Raw genomic sequence first — 15,823 nt, forward strand, 5'->3', positions numbered from 1 at the left:
TCCCTTCACTGTGGTCTTGCTGGAGACGTGCCCAATCAGGGCAATGGGGGATGCCAGCTTCTCCCAGAGTCTCATGGCAAAGGAGACTTGGTTTGGTTTGGTTTTCTGAGAGCTTTCCAAGAGCCCTGCACAGAACAAACAGTGGCTTTGGTGTCTGGCATTTCACATTGCCACACTAGGCAAGGAAAGGAGCAGAACGCTAGCATGGAGTGAGGGGGTAAGGAGGAAAAGTGAGCCCTCGAGGGGGGGCTACATCCTGGGTTACCACAGGGACCTTGGTGAGGATGTTCATGCCAGTTAGTTCAGCTGTTGGCCCCACTGCGGGGAAGAATCCTTAAACTTTCTCCAAAACCTCAGGTTGTGATGGGTTAAATATGAAAGGCAACATCTCCTTTCTCTTCTCTATAGGATTTGTTCCCTCCAGAGGATTCTGGTTATTCTTAAGAGAGGTCAAGTAGAGACATCGAGTAGCTGGGACCCGAGTCACTAACCAGGTTATGGCCGTGCTGGTGTAAAAAAAAAAGTATGGGAAAGTGCCCAGCCTCATGAATTTCCACTCAGGCCATGGCAGAGTTCAAAAAGCTTTTTGGGACACTTAGAAAAAGGAGATAAAAGCATATAAGGAAGCAGAAGAGACTTACCAAAAGGCAGGGTGCAGTGAGCAGCCGGACCAAAGTGTTCTCATTTTTAATATTTCCATTTCCCCTTCTTAACTTTTTTTCAGAGCTGCGGAAAATAATGAGAAAATGTGCTTCCTTGAGACAAGCCCGCGCTATCAGCTAAGCAACCTCACATTCACTGCAGCTCTCCAAGTACTCTGGAATGCTTTTCAGCCCAGAGGATAATGGTATCAGACGACCAGAAAAGCTGTCCTGTAAAAGACTGTTATTATGATTTCCAGCCTCAGAAGTTGGCTTAATCCAGCTGAGCACACACATGTTATTTAGAGAGGAGACAGCGCTCAGACGCGACCATCGGCGTTATCTTCATTGCAAAGGAAGAATTCAGCTGGTGAAAGGCGAGCTGCGTTTTTGTCCTCAGCCCTACAAACACCGGCTCTGCGGTGACTCAATGTGGGTCTGTTTGCACGGGTGTGCATCTGCCCCCAGCCCCGTTTGCCCCACTGCCACCCCATCCATCACAACGGCAAGGGTTGCCCCCCTGCAGTCTCACGAGCAGCTCCGTGCACGCGCACAGGGTAAGGCATGAAAGCAAGGGTTAACGGGGGGCTCCGTGGCAAACGTCCCTGGCACGTTCCTGCACCAGAGATGAGCGCAGGGGCCTTAAAATAAATCTGTCTTTCTAAAGCAGAGACGTGAAATGGAGGTTTGAGATCAAAGGCTGGGATTCTCACATTTTGCCAAGATAGACATATCCATTCACAAGATTGCGGTGTAACAAAATACTTGCTAATGAAGAGAATCATAATCTTATTATTAGCCCCAACCTACAACAGTGTGTCATTCAGGAGCGGGCTAGAATGTGCCCTACTTTAGCAAGTTGCACAGCGCTTCTCTTCGCATTTAACGAGCTGGGATTGGGTTTATTTTCAGCAGCAATCATGCCCGTTCATTTTTGACCAGGATCTGATGGCTAATGATGGAAATCAACAGGATAGATGGGGCTGGGCTTAAGGATAGAAAATGCAGGTGGGTATCCCCGGAATTTGCTCCTCAACCATGAAAAGGCAAAGTGCTTGGCACGTGAGAGCCACGTCTGACTTCTGTGCTGCTTCACAGTGGCTTCCAGTCCAGCGGTCAGACCTGCCTCTGGGGGCAATGAGGACTTGTGGCCGTTTCAAACCAAAAGATGACTTTCCCCCCCCCGCCACCATTCTCTGCTTGTCCCCAGAGCCTTGGTGGCAGCTCAGCCCGTGCCACGTTGGGGTGCTCCGTGGGACAGCCATCAAATGCACTGTGCCACACCTCAATCCAAATGCACTCTGCTGATTTCTTTGGCAAGCTTGTTAATGTAGTTTAAAAGCTATTATATTTATATATATATATATAAAAATCAGTTTTTTACTACGGCTGTCTGTAGGGGCACCTCTCCACAGCAGCCCAGCGCGGTACTCACTACATGGACATTCCCCCTCCATCACTCCCCCTCTCCTCTCTCCAAAGCTGCCCCTGGGCCCCAAATCCTCACTCCCCTCCTCCCGGGGGTGCGGCCCGGAGGGAGAGGAGCGTTCTCTGTCCGGGCAGGGGCGGTGCGGAGGCCGGGCAGGGGCGGTGCTGCCCGGCGGGGAGCGGGGAGCCTGGGGCAGCCGCTGCCGCAGCCATGGCCGAGGGCTCGGAGAAGGTACCCATCGCCCGAGCGGGGCCCGAAGACGTGGAGCAGGGCCTGCCGCCCGTGAGTGCCACTGGGATGGGCTGAATGAGACGGGCTGGGACGGGGTGCGATGGGAAGGGAAGGGAAGGGAAGGGTAGGGCCAGAAATGGGGTGGGGGGGTTGGGATGAGATGTGTCGAATTGGGATGGTATGAAATGGGATGGGTCAGGATGGGTCTGCTAGATCAATATGGGATGGTCACGATAGAATAAGATGGATTGGATTGGAATGGGTCAGATCAGATTGGGATGGGATTGTTTGGAATGAGATGAGTCAGAATGAGATGAGACAGGATGGGGTGGGTTCAGCTGGACAGATTAAGATAGAACAGAAAATGTCAGGTTGGGATGGGCTAGATTGGAATGAGTCAGGATGCAGTGGGTCAGAGAAGGTTAGGATGACATGGGATTCACCAGATCAGGGCTGAATTGATGGGTTTAGACAAGGTGGGATGGGTTGGGATGGGATGAGTTGGGATGGGACCGGCTGGGTTAGGATGGGATGAGACAGATTGGGTCAGGTCAGGATGTGCTTGGTCACAAATGGAAGGGGCGGATGGGTGAGAAGGGATGGGTTGGGCTGGGACATGACAGCCATCACAGCTGGCTCAGGACAGGGACCTCAACTGGTCCCACCAGGTCAGGCTTCCCATTCCAGCACTGTGCTCCCTGCAGGCGTACACGGCAGCAGTGCCCCCTCCAGGGCCAGGGCGGCTGCTGAAGGCAGGGGCCACAGTGCTCATCGCTGGGGCCCTTCTGCTGCTGGCTGGGGCCATCGGCGCCTTCTACTTCTGGAAAGCCACCGAGAGGCAGGTGAGCACGGCCAGCCTGGTACAGGCTGCAAGTAACACAGGGCACAGGCTGGAAACTTGCATTACAGGGTCGATAAAGAGGTCTTTAAGCAGGTCTTTTTTTTTTTCTCATAATCCAAAAAAAAAACAAAAAAACACCAAAAATATAATAATTATCTTTATTAGTTGTGGGAATGGAGACTCCTGGAAGTACATTTCTCACTGACTGTGCAACGTATCTGCAGGAGCACAGACACTACATTGATTTCTGCTCACACGTTCTTAGCAAACTCCAAGCACGGTCCCTCCCCAGGGATTCACATCCTGGGCAAACTCCAGCCCTCAGGACAAAACCAGCATTGAAACGCATACATTCCTTCCCCACACCACAGCATGCTCAGACCAAGTCCCACCTGGACCCCGATGTGTGCAGTGCTATATTTAACTCATGAACAGCTGGCCCATTGGTGGGCTGTGCATGCATGGAGGCATTTATGGTTAACAGCTGTGGAACAACTTTTCAAGCCTCGGTACGTTTTCTTATTTACATTTTCTGGGGTAGATAAAAGACACTGCACGCAAAGAACACAACTAAGAAGTTGCTGACCACTTTAAGAATCTACTTTCAGAAGCATCATGAGCGTTATGCTGTGTTAATATATAAATTTCACTTTCTACTCAGCTAAGTTTTGGTTTAAAACATATGTTAAGCATGACGGTGCCCACCTGAATTTAGGTTGCTCTGTTAGCACAGTTCGGATCTTTGGGTTTACTTTGGAAAAGGATTTGCACAACTTCCAGCCATGCTGCAGTCCCATCAAGGAGGTCCTTGTGCAAGTCCCAGCAGCAGAGCAGAGCTCCCTGGGAGATACATGGATGTACGTAGCAATAATGTAGATAGTCAGAGAAAGTACAAGGTTAAACGCCAAACAAAGAGACAAGACACATTGCTGACATCTGAGCCAGGCTGCAAATGCCATCCTCTAGGCTCTTGAAAGGATAAAGGAGGCTGTGGATGCCCCATCCCTGGAGGCATTCAAGGCCAGGCTGGATGTGGCTCTGGGCAGCCTGGTCTGCTGGTTGGCGACCCTGCATATAGCAGGGGGTTGAAACTAAATGATCATTGTGGTCCTTTTCAACCCAGGCTATTCTATGACATCCATGGGCACACAGGCTGGCAGGGACACAGTGAATCAGCAGGAAAATTTCCCCCTATGTATTCCTCCATCCATCTGAATCCTGGTTTGCAAAACATAGAACCGTAGAACACCCCAAGTTGGAAAGAATCCATTATGATCATTGAGTTCAACTCCTGTCCTATCCAGAGCTGTCATTAAGATTCAAAGTCAAATTCCAGGTTGATTGGGAAAAGTGGGAGGCATTTTTCCAAGGTGCCTCCAAGCTCGGGACTTGCAAGTGCTTAGGAAGCAACTCTACAAATCACATTCATAAAATAGCTTAAGGTAAACTTATTTATTGTAAATCCTTATTGTAAGCTCTCTCTTAACTGACAGCAATAATAAAAGGTCTCAAATCTGGCTTCAAATCTGGCTCAGCCCCGAGGAGGGAATGCTGCAGGCATAGGTCTGGGTCTGTGCACGGCGTTCAATTGGAGCCTGAGATAGTAGAGAACGTGGGCCTGCATGTGTGTAATTGGGGAACCATAAATCTTTAGCACCCTCCACTTCCCTGAGTGAGGGTGAGGGAAGAAGAAATTTGTCTCTAGCTGTCAGTGTGAATTTTTTGTTACAGTGCTGCTGCAAGGCATTATTTTGTTTTGTTTTGTTTTGAGACTGAAAGTAAGCTGCTCATGCAGCACTTTTATCTGGACTGCACAAGAGAATCAAATAAACCCTCTGCTGCACAGAGGCTGTGGGGTCTCCTCCTTGGGGATCTCCCAGAGCCACCTGGACGTGGCCCTGGGCACCCTGCTCTGGGTGTCCCTGCTGGGACAGGGGATGGAGGAGAGGGACCCAGAGGGCCCTGCCAGCCTCAGCTGTGCTGTGGTTCTGTGAGTAGGGTCATGACCACCAGGTTGACCCATCACCTGGTTCAGGAAGAAGACAACGCACAGCGTTAGTGCATTACTGCTCCGTTATTTATTGCAGGTGTACAACGTTCACTATACCATGAGCATTAATGGAAAAGTGCAGGACGGATCGATGGAAATAGATGCCGGGAACAACTTAGAGACATTCAAAACAGGAAGCGGGAGTGAAGAGGCTGTCGAAGTTCATGATTTCCAGATTGTAAGTGCTGCCACTGGGTCCCTCACACCCTTCTCTCCAATGCCTACACCCCACTGGCCCAGCTCTCAGCTCCTCAGCTCGGCTTGTGGGAGGTTTCTGTGCCCTCGTTGCCCACACAGACATCCACGCTCCCCTGGCTTGCTCTCACAGCAAGGCCAGCAGTTTCCTCCAAAATGGAGTCCACATATCCTTTAGGGATAGGTCCTCTCCAACATGGATTAGGCTGCATCAGATTTGGCTCCACGCACGCTTTCAAATCATTAAAATAGAGCTGCAACGCGTGCCCTCAGGACCATGCTAGGAAAACTCTCTGGCAGGCTGTGCCACAGCCCTTGTGTGATTTTGTAGGATTTGAACTGGAGAAACACACCTTCGTATCCAAAACGTCAGCATTTGAGGAACACAAGATCAACACCTTAAGCCAAGCAGACACCAGGGACAAACTTATATAGCGCTCTCTGCACTGAGATCAAGGATGGGAGCCTGGGGCCAAGCCTAGGGGAGGGGACAGAGGAATGCAGCACAACTTTGCATCCTTGTGTCAGATGTGCTCTGTTTAGTGATTCGATCCAGCAGCAAATATATTTGGGTACCCAAGTTCTTGAGAATGGTGGCTCAGCCTGGGCTCATGGGTGCCAAATCTCAGCATAACAACCAGGTGAGCTGCTCACAGAGCTGCACCATACCCAAGCTAATAAAGGTCAGGATGTGCGGGACCCCAGGCAGCCTGTTTTAATGAGTGACACCCCTACCTACTTACAGCAAGGGGTTGAAACTGAATGGGCTTTAAGATCCCTTCCAACCCAAGCCACCCTGTGATTCTATGAAAGGTCTGTCTGTGCAACACCTGTCCTGTGCAAAAACTTTTTACAGGACCAAGATGCTGTAGTTCATGTTCTCAGGTGCAAAACACTTAACTTCAAAGTCCTCCCTAAGTCAAAGCAGCATCTAAAGCCAAGGACAGCAGCAGGTGTCAGGAGGACTGCCTCCTATTCTAGAAAGCAGAGGAAATCCAGCGCCTTGACTTCTCCACAAATACAAGCAAATCCAAGCCAGGAGACTGGGAACCCAGCTTGCCCAACAGCTGGAGTTCAGCTTTTACCAATCTCTAGCAAACATCACCATAGCAACATTAATAGCAGCTGAATAAGGGCATCTGCAGCAAGCTCTCATTGTTCCTCTTCATTATTTCACATCTGCACAAAGGCTCCAGCTCAACAGAAAGATGCTGAAGTCACAGCACTGCCAGGCATGCTGCTGGCTGACCTAAGAGCCAGGTCAGATCAACTACCCAAGTGTGGCTGCTACCTATCAGGGCTGTGCCTGATCACAGTCCCAAGGCTCAGCAAGAGCAAAGAGACACTGCCAGTCAGGTTTTGAGCTGAGAATGGACATAAGGGAGAAAGAAAGGCACTTCCAAAGGCCAACCGTTTACATTAGCATCCTTGGATTGATTGGCACAGCTCGGATGACTGCGTGCCCAGCAAAGACTTGGATGTAAGGGTAGACGTGGTGCAGAGGGACATGGTTCAGTGGGCATGATGGTGATGCGCCGACGGTTGGACCAGGTGATCTTAGTGGTCTTCTCCAACCTTCATGATCCTGTGGTTATGCAAGGCTGAGCTGCTCCTACCATGCTCTAGAACAAGTCCCAGAGTGTGCTGGTGTGTCTGTTTTTAAATAAGACTCAGTGTTCAGACTAGAAGCTCAGAGACAATGTTGGCTGGGGTAGCAGGAGGGGTCTATGGGGCAGGGGGACACAGAGGGCTGCACCCAAATGTGTGTCCTATTCCTTAGGGCATCACCGGCATCCGATTTGCTGGAGGAGAGAAGTGTTACATCAAGGCCCAGCCCAAAGCTCGTGTGCCTGAGGTGGATGCCATGACCAAGGCCAGCCTGTCCTCTGACCTGGTAAGGGCTACTGGTATGAGGGGGGGATGAGCAGGGGGCATTGGTGGCATGAGAAAAGGCTGGGCAGGAGGCTGTGCTGGGGAAGCATGGAGGAAGCAATGCAAACAGCTACAGGGATAGAACCCAAGGGAATGCTTACCAAACTAGAGCAACTCCACTTATCAAGGCTTGGGAAATACTGAATGTTACTGCAAAATTTCAGCTAACTCAGAAGAAATAACAGTAAACATTAAGAATTTACCTAATTAGCCCGCATCGGTCTTCATTTTAAAACACTGTGTTGACTAAATTTCACAGATCCCGCATCACACTGTAATACTCACACAGCTACCATGAAAACCACTCCCATCCCATTCATATAAATTGTTTCAGGCCCTCCCCCATTGCTTGACTTTTGCAGTTAGATGAATGACCGGTGTGGCAAAGCAGTATTTATTTTCCTACTTACAGGAATTCTCCCTCTGATAAGCACGTACATCTGAGTACTGACAGTGCATCCTTACAGCACATATAGCCAACGTTGCCCATAAAAATGGCTGATGGAAATAAGCTTGCGTAGACCCCCAAATATCTGCCTGCTCATAAGCCATGGTAATTTCAAAGCAGAAACAAAGGATATTTTTTATATGGGAAAAGTGGATTCTCTTATTTCTGATGCTGATGGAAACTTAAGGGGAAGAGAAAAAAAACAAAAATCAAGAGCTCTCAGTAGACAGATTGGATGGTGAACTTCAATGGCTCGAGACCTACAAAGAAATCAATAAACACATTAAAGGAACAACAACTTGACAGAATAAATTGATCTAGTCAGTTATGTAACGAGTTTTGATGACTTTTATGGAAGCAATTTAGAATTTTAACTTTGAAATCGTACTGGTTTTCAGGATTCACAAGTTGGTTTTCTTTTAATATTTCACTGTTGCTATAAAATACTTACACATTTTATGTAAAATAATACTTTGAACTAACGACTTTAAAGAATCAATCACTGGCATTTGCCTACGTTACTTTGAAGATACAAACCAAAAACCTGCAGGGTACACTTCAAAAAGGCAGGCTCCTTTAACTCGCACTTCAAGCTTTTGGTCAATTGAATTGCTTTTACTGAACAAGACCTTTAATCAGAGCCATCACGTTGACTTGAAACTGGAAGCTGCACCAGTTCTCGTACCGTAATCCTCTGCAAAATTTGCAAGCAAGACTTCTTTTTTTTTTTAAACATCTATTGTAAGCAGAGCTGTAGAGCATAAGAGAACATGAGATGAGAGCAGGCATAACAGAGGAATGGGGTCTCATTTTTGGCTGGCCTAATTCACTGCTCATCTCTTGAAGCTGGTGGACGTTCACAGGTTTTACTTCTGAAATCCTGGCACTTGGGCCTGGAAGATCTCTCATACATAGGGCAAAAGTATTCTAAAGAGAAAAGGGTGAAACCACAACCCCAGCAAAACCTGACAGCAGGTTGGCTCACTACAATCAGCTGGCGTTCATGAAATAAAGGATGCGCAGCGTTAGTTGCAGCTGATGATTACACAGTTTGATGCCCAAGAGTTAGCAGCAGGCAGGCAGAAGGCTACTCACTGAACTAGCAAAGGATTTGTGCTCTTCTGTTTGCAGGAAGATGAAATCATGCCTGTTAGATTTGATGAAAACTCTCTTATCTGGGTGGCTGCAGATGAGCCCATCAAGCACAACGGTTTCCTAAGCCCCAAAATTTTAGAGCTTTGTGGGGATCTTCCGATTTTCTGGCTTCGACCTACATATCCCAAAGGTAACATTTCTTGTATTTCAAAAGCGTTAGAACCAAACTGCTCAGGCAGCTGGAATGCCATAACTGGCCAAGGGCTGGGAACCAGCAAACTACTGGTCCGAGATCATGCCCTGCCATGTTTCCCAATGCTTCTCCAGTAGATTTCAGTGGAGGGATCAGATGGGCAACTTGATAGATGGAGTTTGTGAGGCCCTGGAGGCCAACCCTGGGTGGAAGTGTGGTCATCAAACACAGCCACTCCTAGCAAAGGTGTTCAGGAGTAACCAGGCTGACAGTAACTTCTCCAGGTACATCCCAGGCCTGGAAGGAGAAGAGAGGGCTTGAAAAGATTTATTCCTCCTTGCACCATCTAGTTTTAAAACACTGGGGGGGGGGGGGAAAGAAAAAAATACCATGAGAGCACCTGGGGATCCAAGCAAGCTGCCATTATCTTCCATTTTTCTTATGATCTTGCACTTCCTACTGGGTAACAAAAGAGCAGCATCAAAGCAGCTCCCACCAGGTTCACCACCTGGACTTGGGAAGAGGGCATCAGCCTGCCACAACAGCACATACAATGGCCCTTGTGAGTGCTGGCAGCTGCTGCTGAGGTAACATCAGTGACTACGCTGGAAGCCAAAAGCATCTTCTTACACCTGCTTAGCTTCAAGGGAAGAAAGAGGGAGAAAAAGCTTCACCTCCACTTTGGAATGATATCAGTTCCTTATAATGCACAGGAAAGCAAGGAGTTCCCACTGGGGTGCTTATCAAGTTTTCCATTTTGCTGTTTGCTCTTCCCTCCCTTGGTTCTCCTAGCTTTTATTAAACACACCATTGCAGTCTGGATCAGTGGATAAATACAAAGATATATTCAAAATATGACTACTTCTTCAGATAAACAAAGAGAAAGGAGAGAAATGAAGAGAAATAAACGCCAGTCCGAGTCAAACTTCGACGCAGAAGACACAGCAGCTGCTGTTAAAGAAGTGAACACCAGGTCCACCCCCACCCAGCTGATCCAAGAGCTTGGCCCCCAGCCTAATGAAACCAGGCCAATGCAGCAAGAAAGCGACCAAACACTTAACCCAGACAACCCATACAATGTGAGTATTTGCACCACAGAGCACAAGACTGTGGTGGACAGGTAATGCTAATGACACGGTCAGGCTTATCTTTTAGTTATTTAAATCTGCACTCGGCTCATTCGGTTTTTCTCCACGAAACATGTCTACATACAAGTCCAAAAAGGTCTTCTCCCTCTCCCAGCCCTAGTTTTAAACTAAGCCTCAGCAAGATGAAGTGCTTGAGGTGGTAAGATCAAGAGAAGCTGATGAAAAGTTGCTTTTGAAGGGCTCCAAGGCCCACTAAGAAGTACTAGATGATGATAAACTGGAAGCTGGCCTTAATCACGTAGCTGTACCCCAACAAAGGTAAAGCATGAACCTAGTAGCTAGGACTTAGATCATGCTCTTAAATATACAAACCAGCATCAGACCCCTAGAGAAGAAGAAAGTGGTAGTTTAAGTCTGATTTCAAAGATATTAGGGGTTAAGCCAAAACATGGAATGTTATGGGTTGGAATGGACTTTAAAGCCCATCCAGCTCCAAGTCCATGCCGTGCGCTGTGCCACCCAGCAGCTCAGGCTGCCCAGGGCCCTGTACAAACTGGCCTTGAGTGCCTCCATGGATGGGGCTCTACAGCTTCTCTGGACAGCTGTGCCAGTGCTCATAGCAGAGTTTCCTCCTAAATGGAGATCTACTCCTTCAGCCTGCTCTCTCCATCTGGAAGACAGGCTCTCTTGCAAGCTACTCAGAGGCAGCAGTAGCACATGGAAGGTGACCATTGGGACATTTGTTGCTGCTCTCTGAGATGAGGCAGCGTGCAGGAGCCATACAGTAGGCAGCCTGTAGTCCAGTGCACCAGTGCCAGAGAATTTACACTCACCATTTGGTGCAGCAGGAGTAAGTCACTTTAATACAATACTGTTACAAGATTAATGCCTCCTGCTTTGGAAATAAGTCCCAGCTTTGACATTTATGCAACAGCAGGAGATCATTATGCTGTGACAGCATTCTGCCGAGTTGACATCCCTTAATTAAACTCAAATTAATCACTCCAAATAAAGTGGATCTAAACTGACTCTCATGAGGTCAGTAGAATAGCAATGGCTGTGGAATTCAGCTTCTCTTTGCATCCACTAGCGTGAAGTCCATGAGGCCCCACTTCCCTTTTTCTCTGGGAGCAGCAGCAGGGCAGTTGCAGCAGCTTCATTCTCCCAGCCAGAGGGATACATGCCAGAGCCACAGCTTCCAGCTCCCCACACTTCTTCCATCCTGCAGGGCAGGACTCACCGTCATTAGCAGTTACCCCATAGATGCCTTTAGCCAAGCCTTCCCTAGAGGCAGATTTGTCTAATTCCAAAGGACCGTTAATTACGTTGTAGCTCCTTCCCCCAGGATGGAAGGAATCATGCTTACAACTATTCCTCTTCACCCACTGCATAAAGGGACTCTGGACAATGAGCTCTCATGCAGAAGCTCACACTGCTGCCATCTAAACCCAAGGAGGAAAACTCAAGGGAACCAACATCCCTCCCCCTTGCTATCAGGTTGGGGAAGGAGACTCCAAAGGCCTGAGCTCAGCCAAGTGGTCCCCAGCAGCACACAGCAGCCTGGAGAGGAGAACGCATCCTCTGTGCCCCGCTGCTGCAGTGTGCTGCTGGTTTCCAAGTGAAAAACGCTCAGGGCCAACTTAGATGCCAGCATCTGCTGTTTGCTGCTGCTTTTCTCAAAGCGTTCTTGAAAAAAAGTGAAAGTGAAATTCAGCTTCAAAATTAGAATATTCAGTTTGTTTGGTGGTTTGGGTTGTTTGTTGTTTTGTTGTTTTTTGTTTTCCCCCCAAAATAGGAAAATGATTCTGAAGGGAGAAAGCAAAAGCAAAAGCTTGCTGTTAAATATTTCATACACACCGTGTTCCATGCAACTGCATACTGTTAGGTACAGAACAGGTAGAAATCCCACTGTCCACAAAGCAACTCAGTGTGGCTCTCAGGAAAAAAAAAGCTGAAAGAAAGACGAGAGAGAAGTTTTCTGAGTTAAAAAAAAAAAGACAAAAACATTAAAACATTAAAAAAACATTAAAAGTACAGCATAAGCTTCAGACATGGTCATCTACATGAAAGACCCATATGACTACATTCAAGTCTTTTCCATCAGTAACATTCATACCTTGGGGGTTTTACTGCTGCTGGATCTTTTGCAGGCTGAAGAATAATAATGTGTTTCGTTAGAGTTCTTTCCTTTTCTTACCATTTTTACATGGGTGACTGCAGCAATTCTACATCCCTGCCAAGCAAAAGGGAACAAAGCAAGGTCCGCTGGTCAGCTGGCGGGAGTGCTGTGCAGTTCAAGGCCAAGGTTTCAGAGCTGATAACACCAACATTTTGCGTTTCAGCAACTGGAAGGTGAAGGGATGGCTTTTGACCCCATGCTGGACCACCTAGGCGTGTGCTGCATCGAGTGCAGGCGAAGTTACACGCAGTGTCAGAGGATCTGTGAGCCTCTGCTGGGCTACTACCCGTGGCCATACAACTACCAGGGCTGCCGCACCGCCTGCCGTATCATCATGCCCTGCAGCTGGTGGGTCGCTCGCATCATGGGCGTTGTGTGAGAAAGCTTTGGGCTCCTGGAAGAAGCCAGCAGGAGTCTGACAACGCCAAACTGATGAAAGACTACGACCGAAGCAGCGTGGCCAATCCTGGCTTCTAAATCCAAACAGTGCTAAAATGAGGGCAGATATTCTAAGTGTAAATAAACTCTTAAATTAAGGCGCCATTAGCTTTACCGATGACAAAGAGCATGCTAGCAGGCACTGAATTCCAAACTAAGAAGCCTCAAAACAGACAACACTAACTTTGCTCACAAGCTGGTTTAGCAGTCTAGAAAGCTTGTTCATAAATCCAAATTCAGACTTTCATAACAAAAACCTCTCTCTGAGCTAGACGTGAAAATTTATGTCCAATTAGGCAACTGGCTAAACTTGTACACTTGGGAGTACCTTTCATCCACGTAGCTTACCTAAATAAATCACAAGTTAAGTCGCACCCCGTTGCTATCCGTACAGGGCTGCCAGGTCATTATGAATGGTTATAAACCAATTACAGCATACCTTTCCCACAAAGCTGCTCCAGGGGACATGGGAAAGCTCACATCGTGTTTAATCAGAAACAAACGGCAGGAAGAGGGGCTGTGGGATGGAATTTGTGTGGCTGCAGAATCAAAACCCTTCGCACATCCCAACATCAAAGCTACCCCGGCATCAAGAGTCTTGTATCCATGATACCACTGCAGTGTCTGACAAATATCTGCCATCCAGAGACTGCAGCTAAAGTATTTACACCCAACTGTAGGCCAAAGAGTCTCAAGACCCTTCTGAATCTACAAGAGCCACTGTTATTTATAAACCCTTGAACTAGACACTTTGGACACAAGATTACAACCCCCTCCTTATTCTACATGGATAGCGGTTGTTCACGGCCTTCGCTGGAGCTAACCTCTGTTCCCTACAAGAGAAATTGCTTACTGGTAAATGGGAGGAAAAAAAGATTTTAACCTCACCCTTGCTGCTCAGGCAAACTGTGCAATTAGAGGGATTGATCCCATTACGTATTACATCTCTACGGAAGGTACTGCACTGCAGTACTCACGCAGGATGGGATGACTTAGGATTCCTAGCCTTTGAACAAAAGTAGAAGCATTGCACTGCCTTCATCCACACCACATCTTAATCTCCACCCCTGAGTTCACGGAGCCATCTACACAGGCGTTATAAAAAGAAGGGTCCAACCTTTTAAAGCTCACTTTCTGAAGCATTCGTTTTTGTGACTAAACTGCTCCCGAGATGTTGCAAGCCAAAGCAATGTTATTAGCACTGCATCACACACCAAAAGAAGGAATTAATGTGACATAATCGTGGCTTAAAGAAAATAAAGACAACCTCATGCAGAATGCTAAACAGCGTATCTAAAAAGCAAAGTGTTAAGCAAGGGAAGATGAGAATAGAATTCAGTATTTTGTTCTATTATTATTATAAATAATCTTTACCTTCCCTTAATCTCCAGAACAAACTTGCTTTGAAATATTTAAACTGGAAACTTCTTAGAGTGGGATTTCAAGGCCTGTTACATTTGAGGTTTTCGCTCTTTTGAAAGAAAATGACCTTGATCATTACGTTGTTTTAGAAGCATGCCATTCATATGCTTAGAAAAATCATTTGTTTTTTCTTTTTTCTAATTTTTTTTTTTTTTTTTAACTGCTGATTAAACAAATACATTAAAAATGGCAATTGTTTCCTGTAGCTTTTTTTGGATCAAAAAGTGCAGCGGTACCTTCAAGTAGACATTGAAGAACTGTCTGGAGAGGAAAACAAGGCAATTAGTAAGTGAAAACATAGTTAAGGGAAAGAGAAAGAAAAGTGTTTATATATACATACACACATACATATATAAATATATATATGAACTACATTGTTGCTAACTGTTGTAGGTAGGGTCATCATCCTGAAGCAACTCATTACCTGCTCCTGCCAGTTAAAGACTTTCTCCAGTCAGAAAAAAATCCACATGTTATTTCCACGTCTGCACAGCCTTAAAATTAACTTCCTAACCAAAAGGTGCACATCAGTTTTCTATAGGCAGACTAAACATGTGGAAAGTCAAAAAGCATCTTTCATGGGTGCTTCACTGTCACACGTATCTTACGCTCCTCTGCAGGCAGCCAAGAAAGCTCCAGTGACTGTAAGACAGACAAATACATTACTGACATAGTTGTGACCAATAAAATTTCCACAGTTACAATATTGCATAAATGTTACACAAAAATCACAGATGTCTCAGATTTGCATAGATAATCTTCTCACCAAGAGAGTGGTGAGGTGCCGGCACAGGCTGCCCAGAGAGGTTGTGGATGCCCCGTCCCTGGAGGTGTTCAAGGCCAGGTTGGATGGGGCCCTGGGCAGCCTGGTCTGGTATGAAATGTGGAGGTTGGTGGCCCTGCATGCAGCAGGGTGTTGGAGCTTGGTGAGCCTTGGAGTCCCTTCCAACCCAAGCTACTCTGATTCTATGATTTAATCCATCACCAGAAGCTACACAGCAAAACCCCCTCCCCTAGCTCATGCTTCAAGTAAGCAAATTAGTATTTGTCTATATTAACATATTCAAAGATGGTCTCCTGCTACAGAAAGGTTGCAAAAAAAAAAAAAATGTTATTCTTAAAAATGAATGACATGCTTAAATAAGTTCTGAGGCAGCAGAGCAGTGGCAGAGACCAACGCTTCAACAGCATGAAGAGATGCAGCAGTGTGCCCAACAGTGGAGGCTCAGACTGCCAAACAGCATTTACCACTACTGTTGAAGATAGTTTCACCTTGGCACCATGAAAATAGAGTTTAAACAACAACAAAAAGACTGAAGAGATGTGATGGCAGAAGTCTCCTCTTTTATCCATCTATAGCATGCTTTCTCCCCAGCGTTGAGAAGAAATGAACCAGTCTCTTCCCCCATTCATTTTTTTCACGAGGGAGTCATCCTCCACCTGTGTCTGCATTGAGAAAGAGGCTGGAATTGGAAGAGGTCTGTCTCTCATAACAATACACCCTTGTCTCAGCACAAATAAATTCAGAATTCTCATTTTCAGGGCAGGATTTTATCAGTGCACAGGCATAAAACTACAGTTGTCAAATAATGGATTTGCACATCAGGATGGACTGAATCTCTGCTCAGAAAGAGCAAAATT

General features: G+C 46.8%; 1 protein-coding gene across 1 annotated transcript; it reads left to right on the top strand.

The window, feature by feature from the left end:
- The first annotated feature begins 2,280 nt into the window (after positions 1-2,280).
- CNMD (chondromodulin) lies at positions 2,281-12,816 on the top strand. Its single transcript, XM_042839130.1, has 7 exons — positions 2,281-2,352; positions 3,006-3,143; positions 5,230-5,370; positions 7,168-7,281; positions 8,899-9,052; positions 9,926-10,134; positions 12,486-12,816. The coding sequence occupies exons 1-7, from the start codon at positions 2,281-2,283 to the stop codon at positions 12,699-12,701; spliced, it is 1,044 nt and encodes a 347-aa protein (XP_042695064.1). The 3' UTR covers positions 12,702-12,816.
- The last annotated feature ends 3,007 nt before the right edge of the window (positions 12,817-15,823 follow it).

Source organism: Centrocercus urophasianus, unplaced genomic scaffold (genome assembly GCF_019232065.1).
Source record: "Centrocercus urophasianus isolate 14NV4802_14NV808 unplaced genomic scaffold, USGS_Curo_1.0 seq_9, whole genome shotgun sequence".
NCBI lineage: Eukaryota > Metazoa > Chordata > Aves > Galliformes > Phasianidae > Centrocercus > Centrocercus urophasianus.

Bases quoted from the DNA above. Each gene is read 5' to 3' on its own strand.
- CNMD (XM_042839130.1), top strand. From the start codon at position 2,281: ATGGCCGAGGGCTCGGAGAAGGTACCCATCGCCCGAGCGGGGCCCGAA. The intron at 3,144-5,229 runs GTGAGCACGGCC...TATTTATTGCAG, and splicing joins GGAAAGCCACCGAGAGGCAG to GTGTACAACGTTCACTATAC. The intron at 7,282-8,898 runs GTAAGGGCTACT...TTCTGTTTGCAG, and splicing joins CCAGCCTGTCCTCTGACCTG to GAAGATGAAATCATGCCTGT.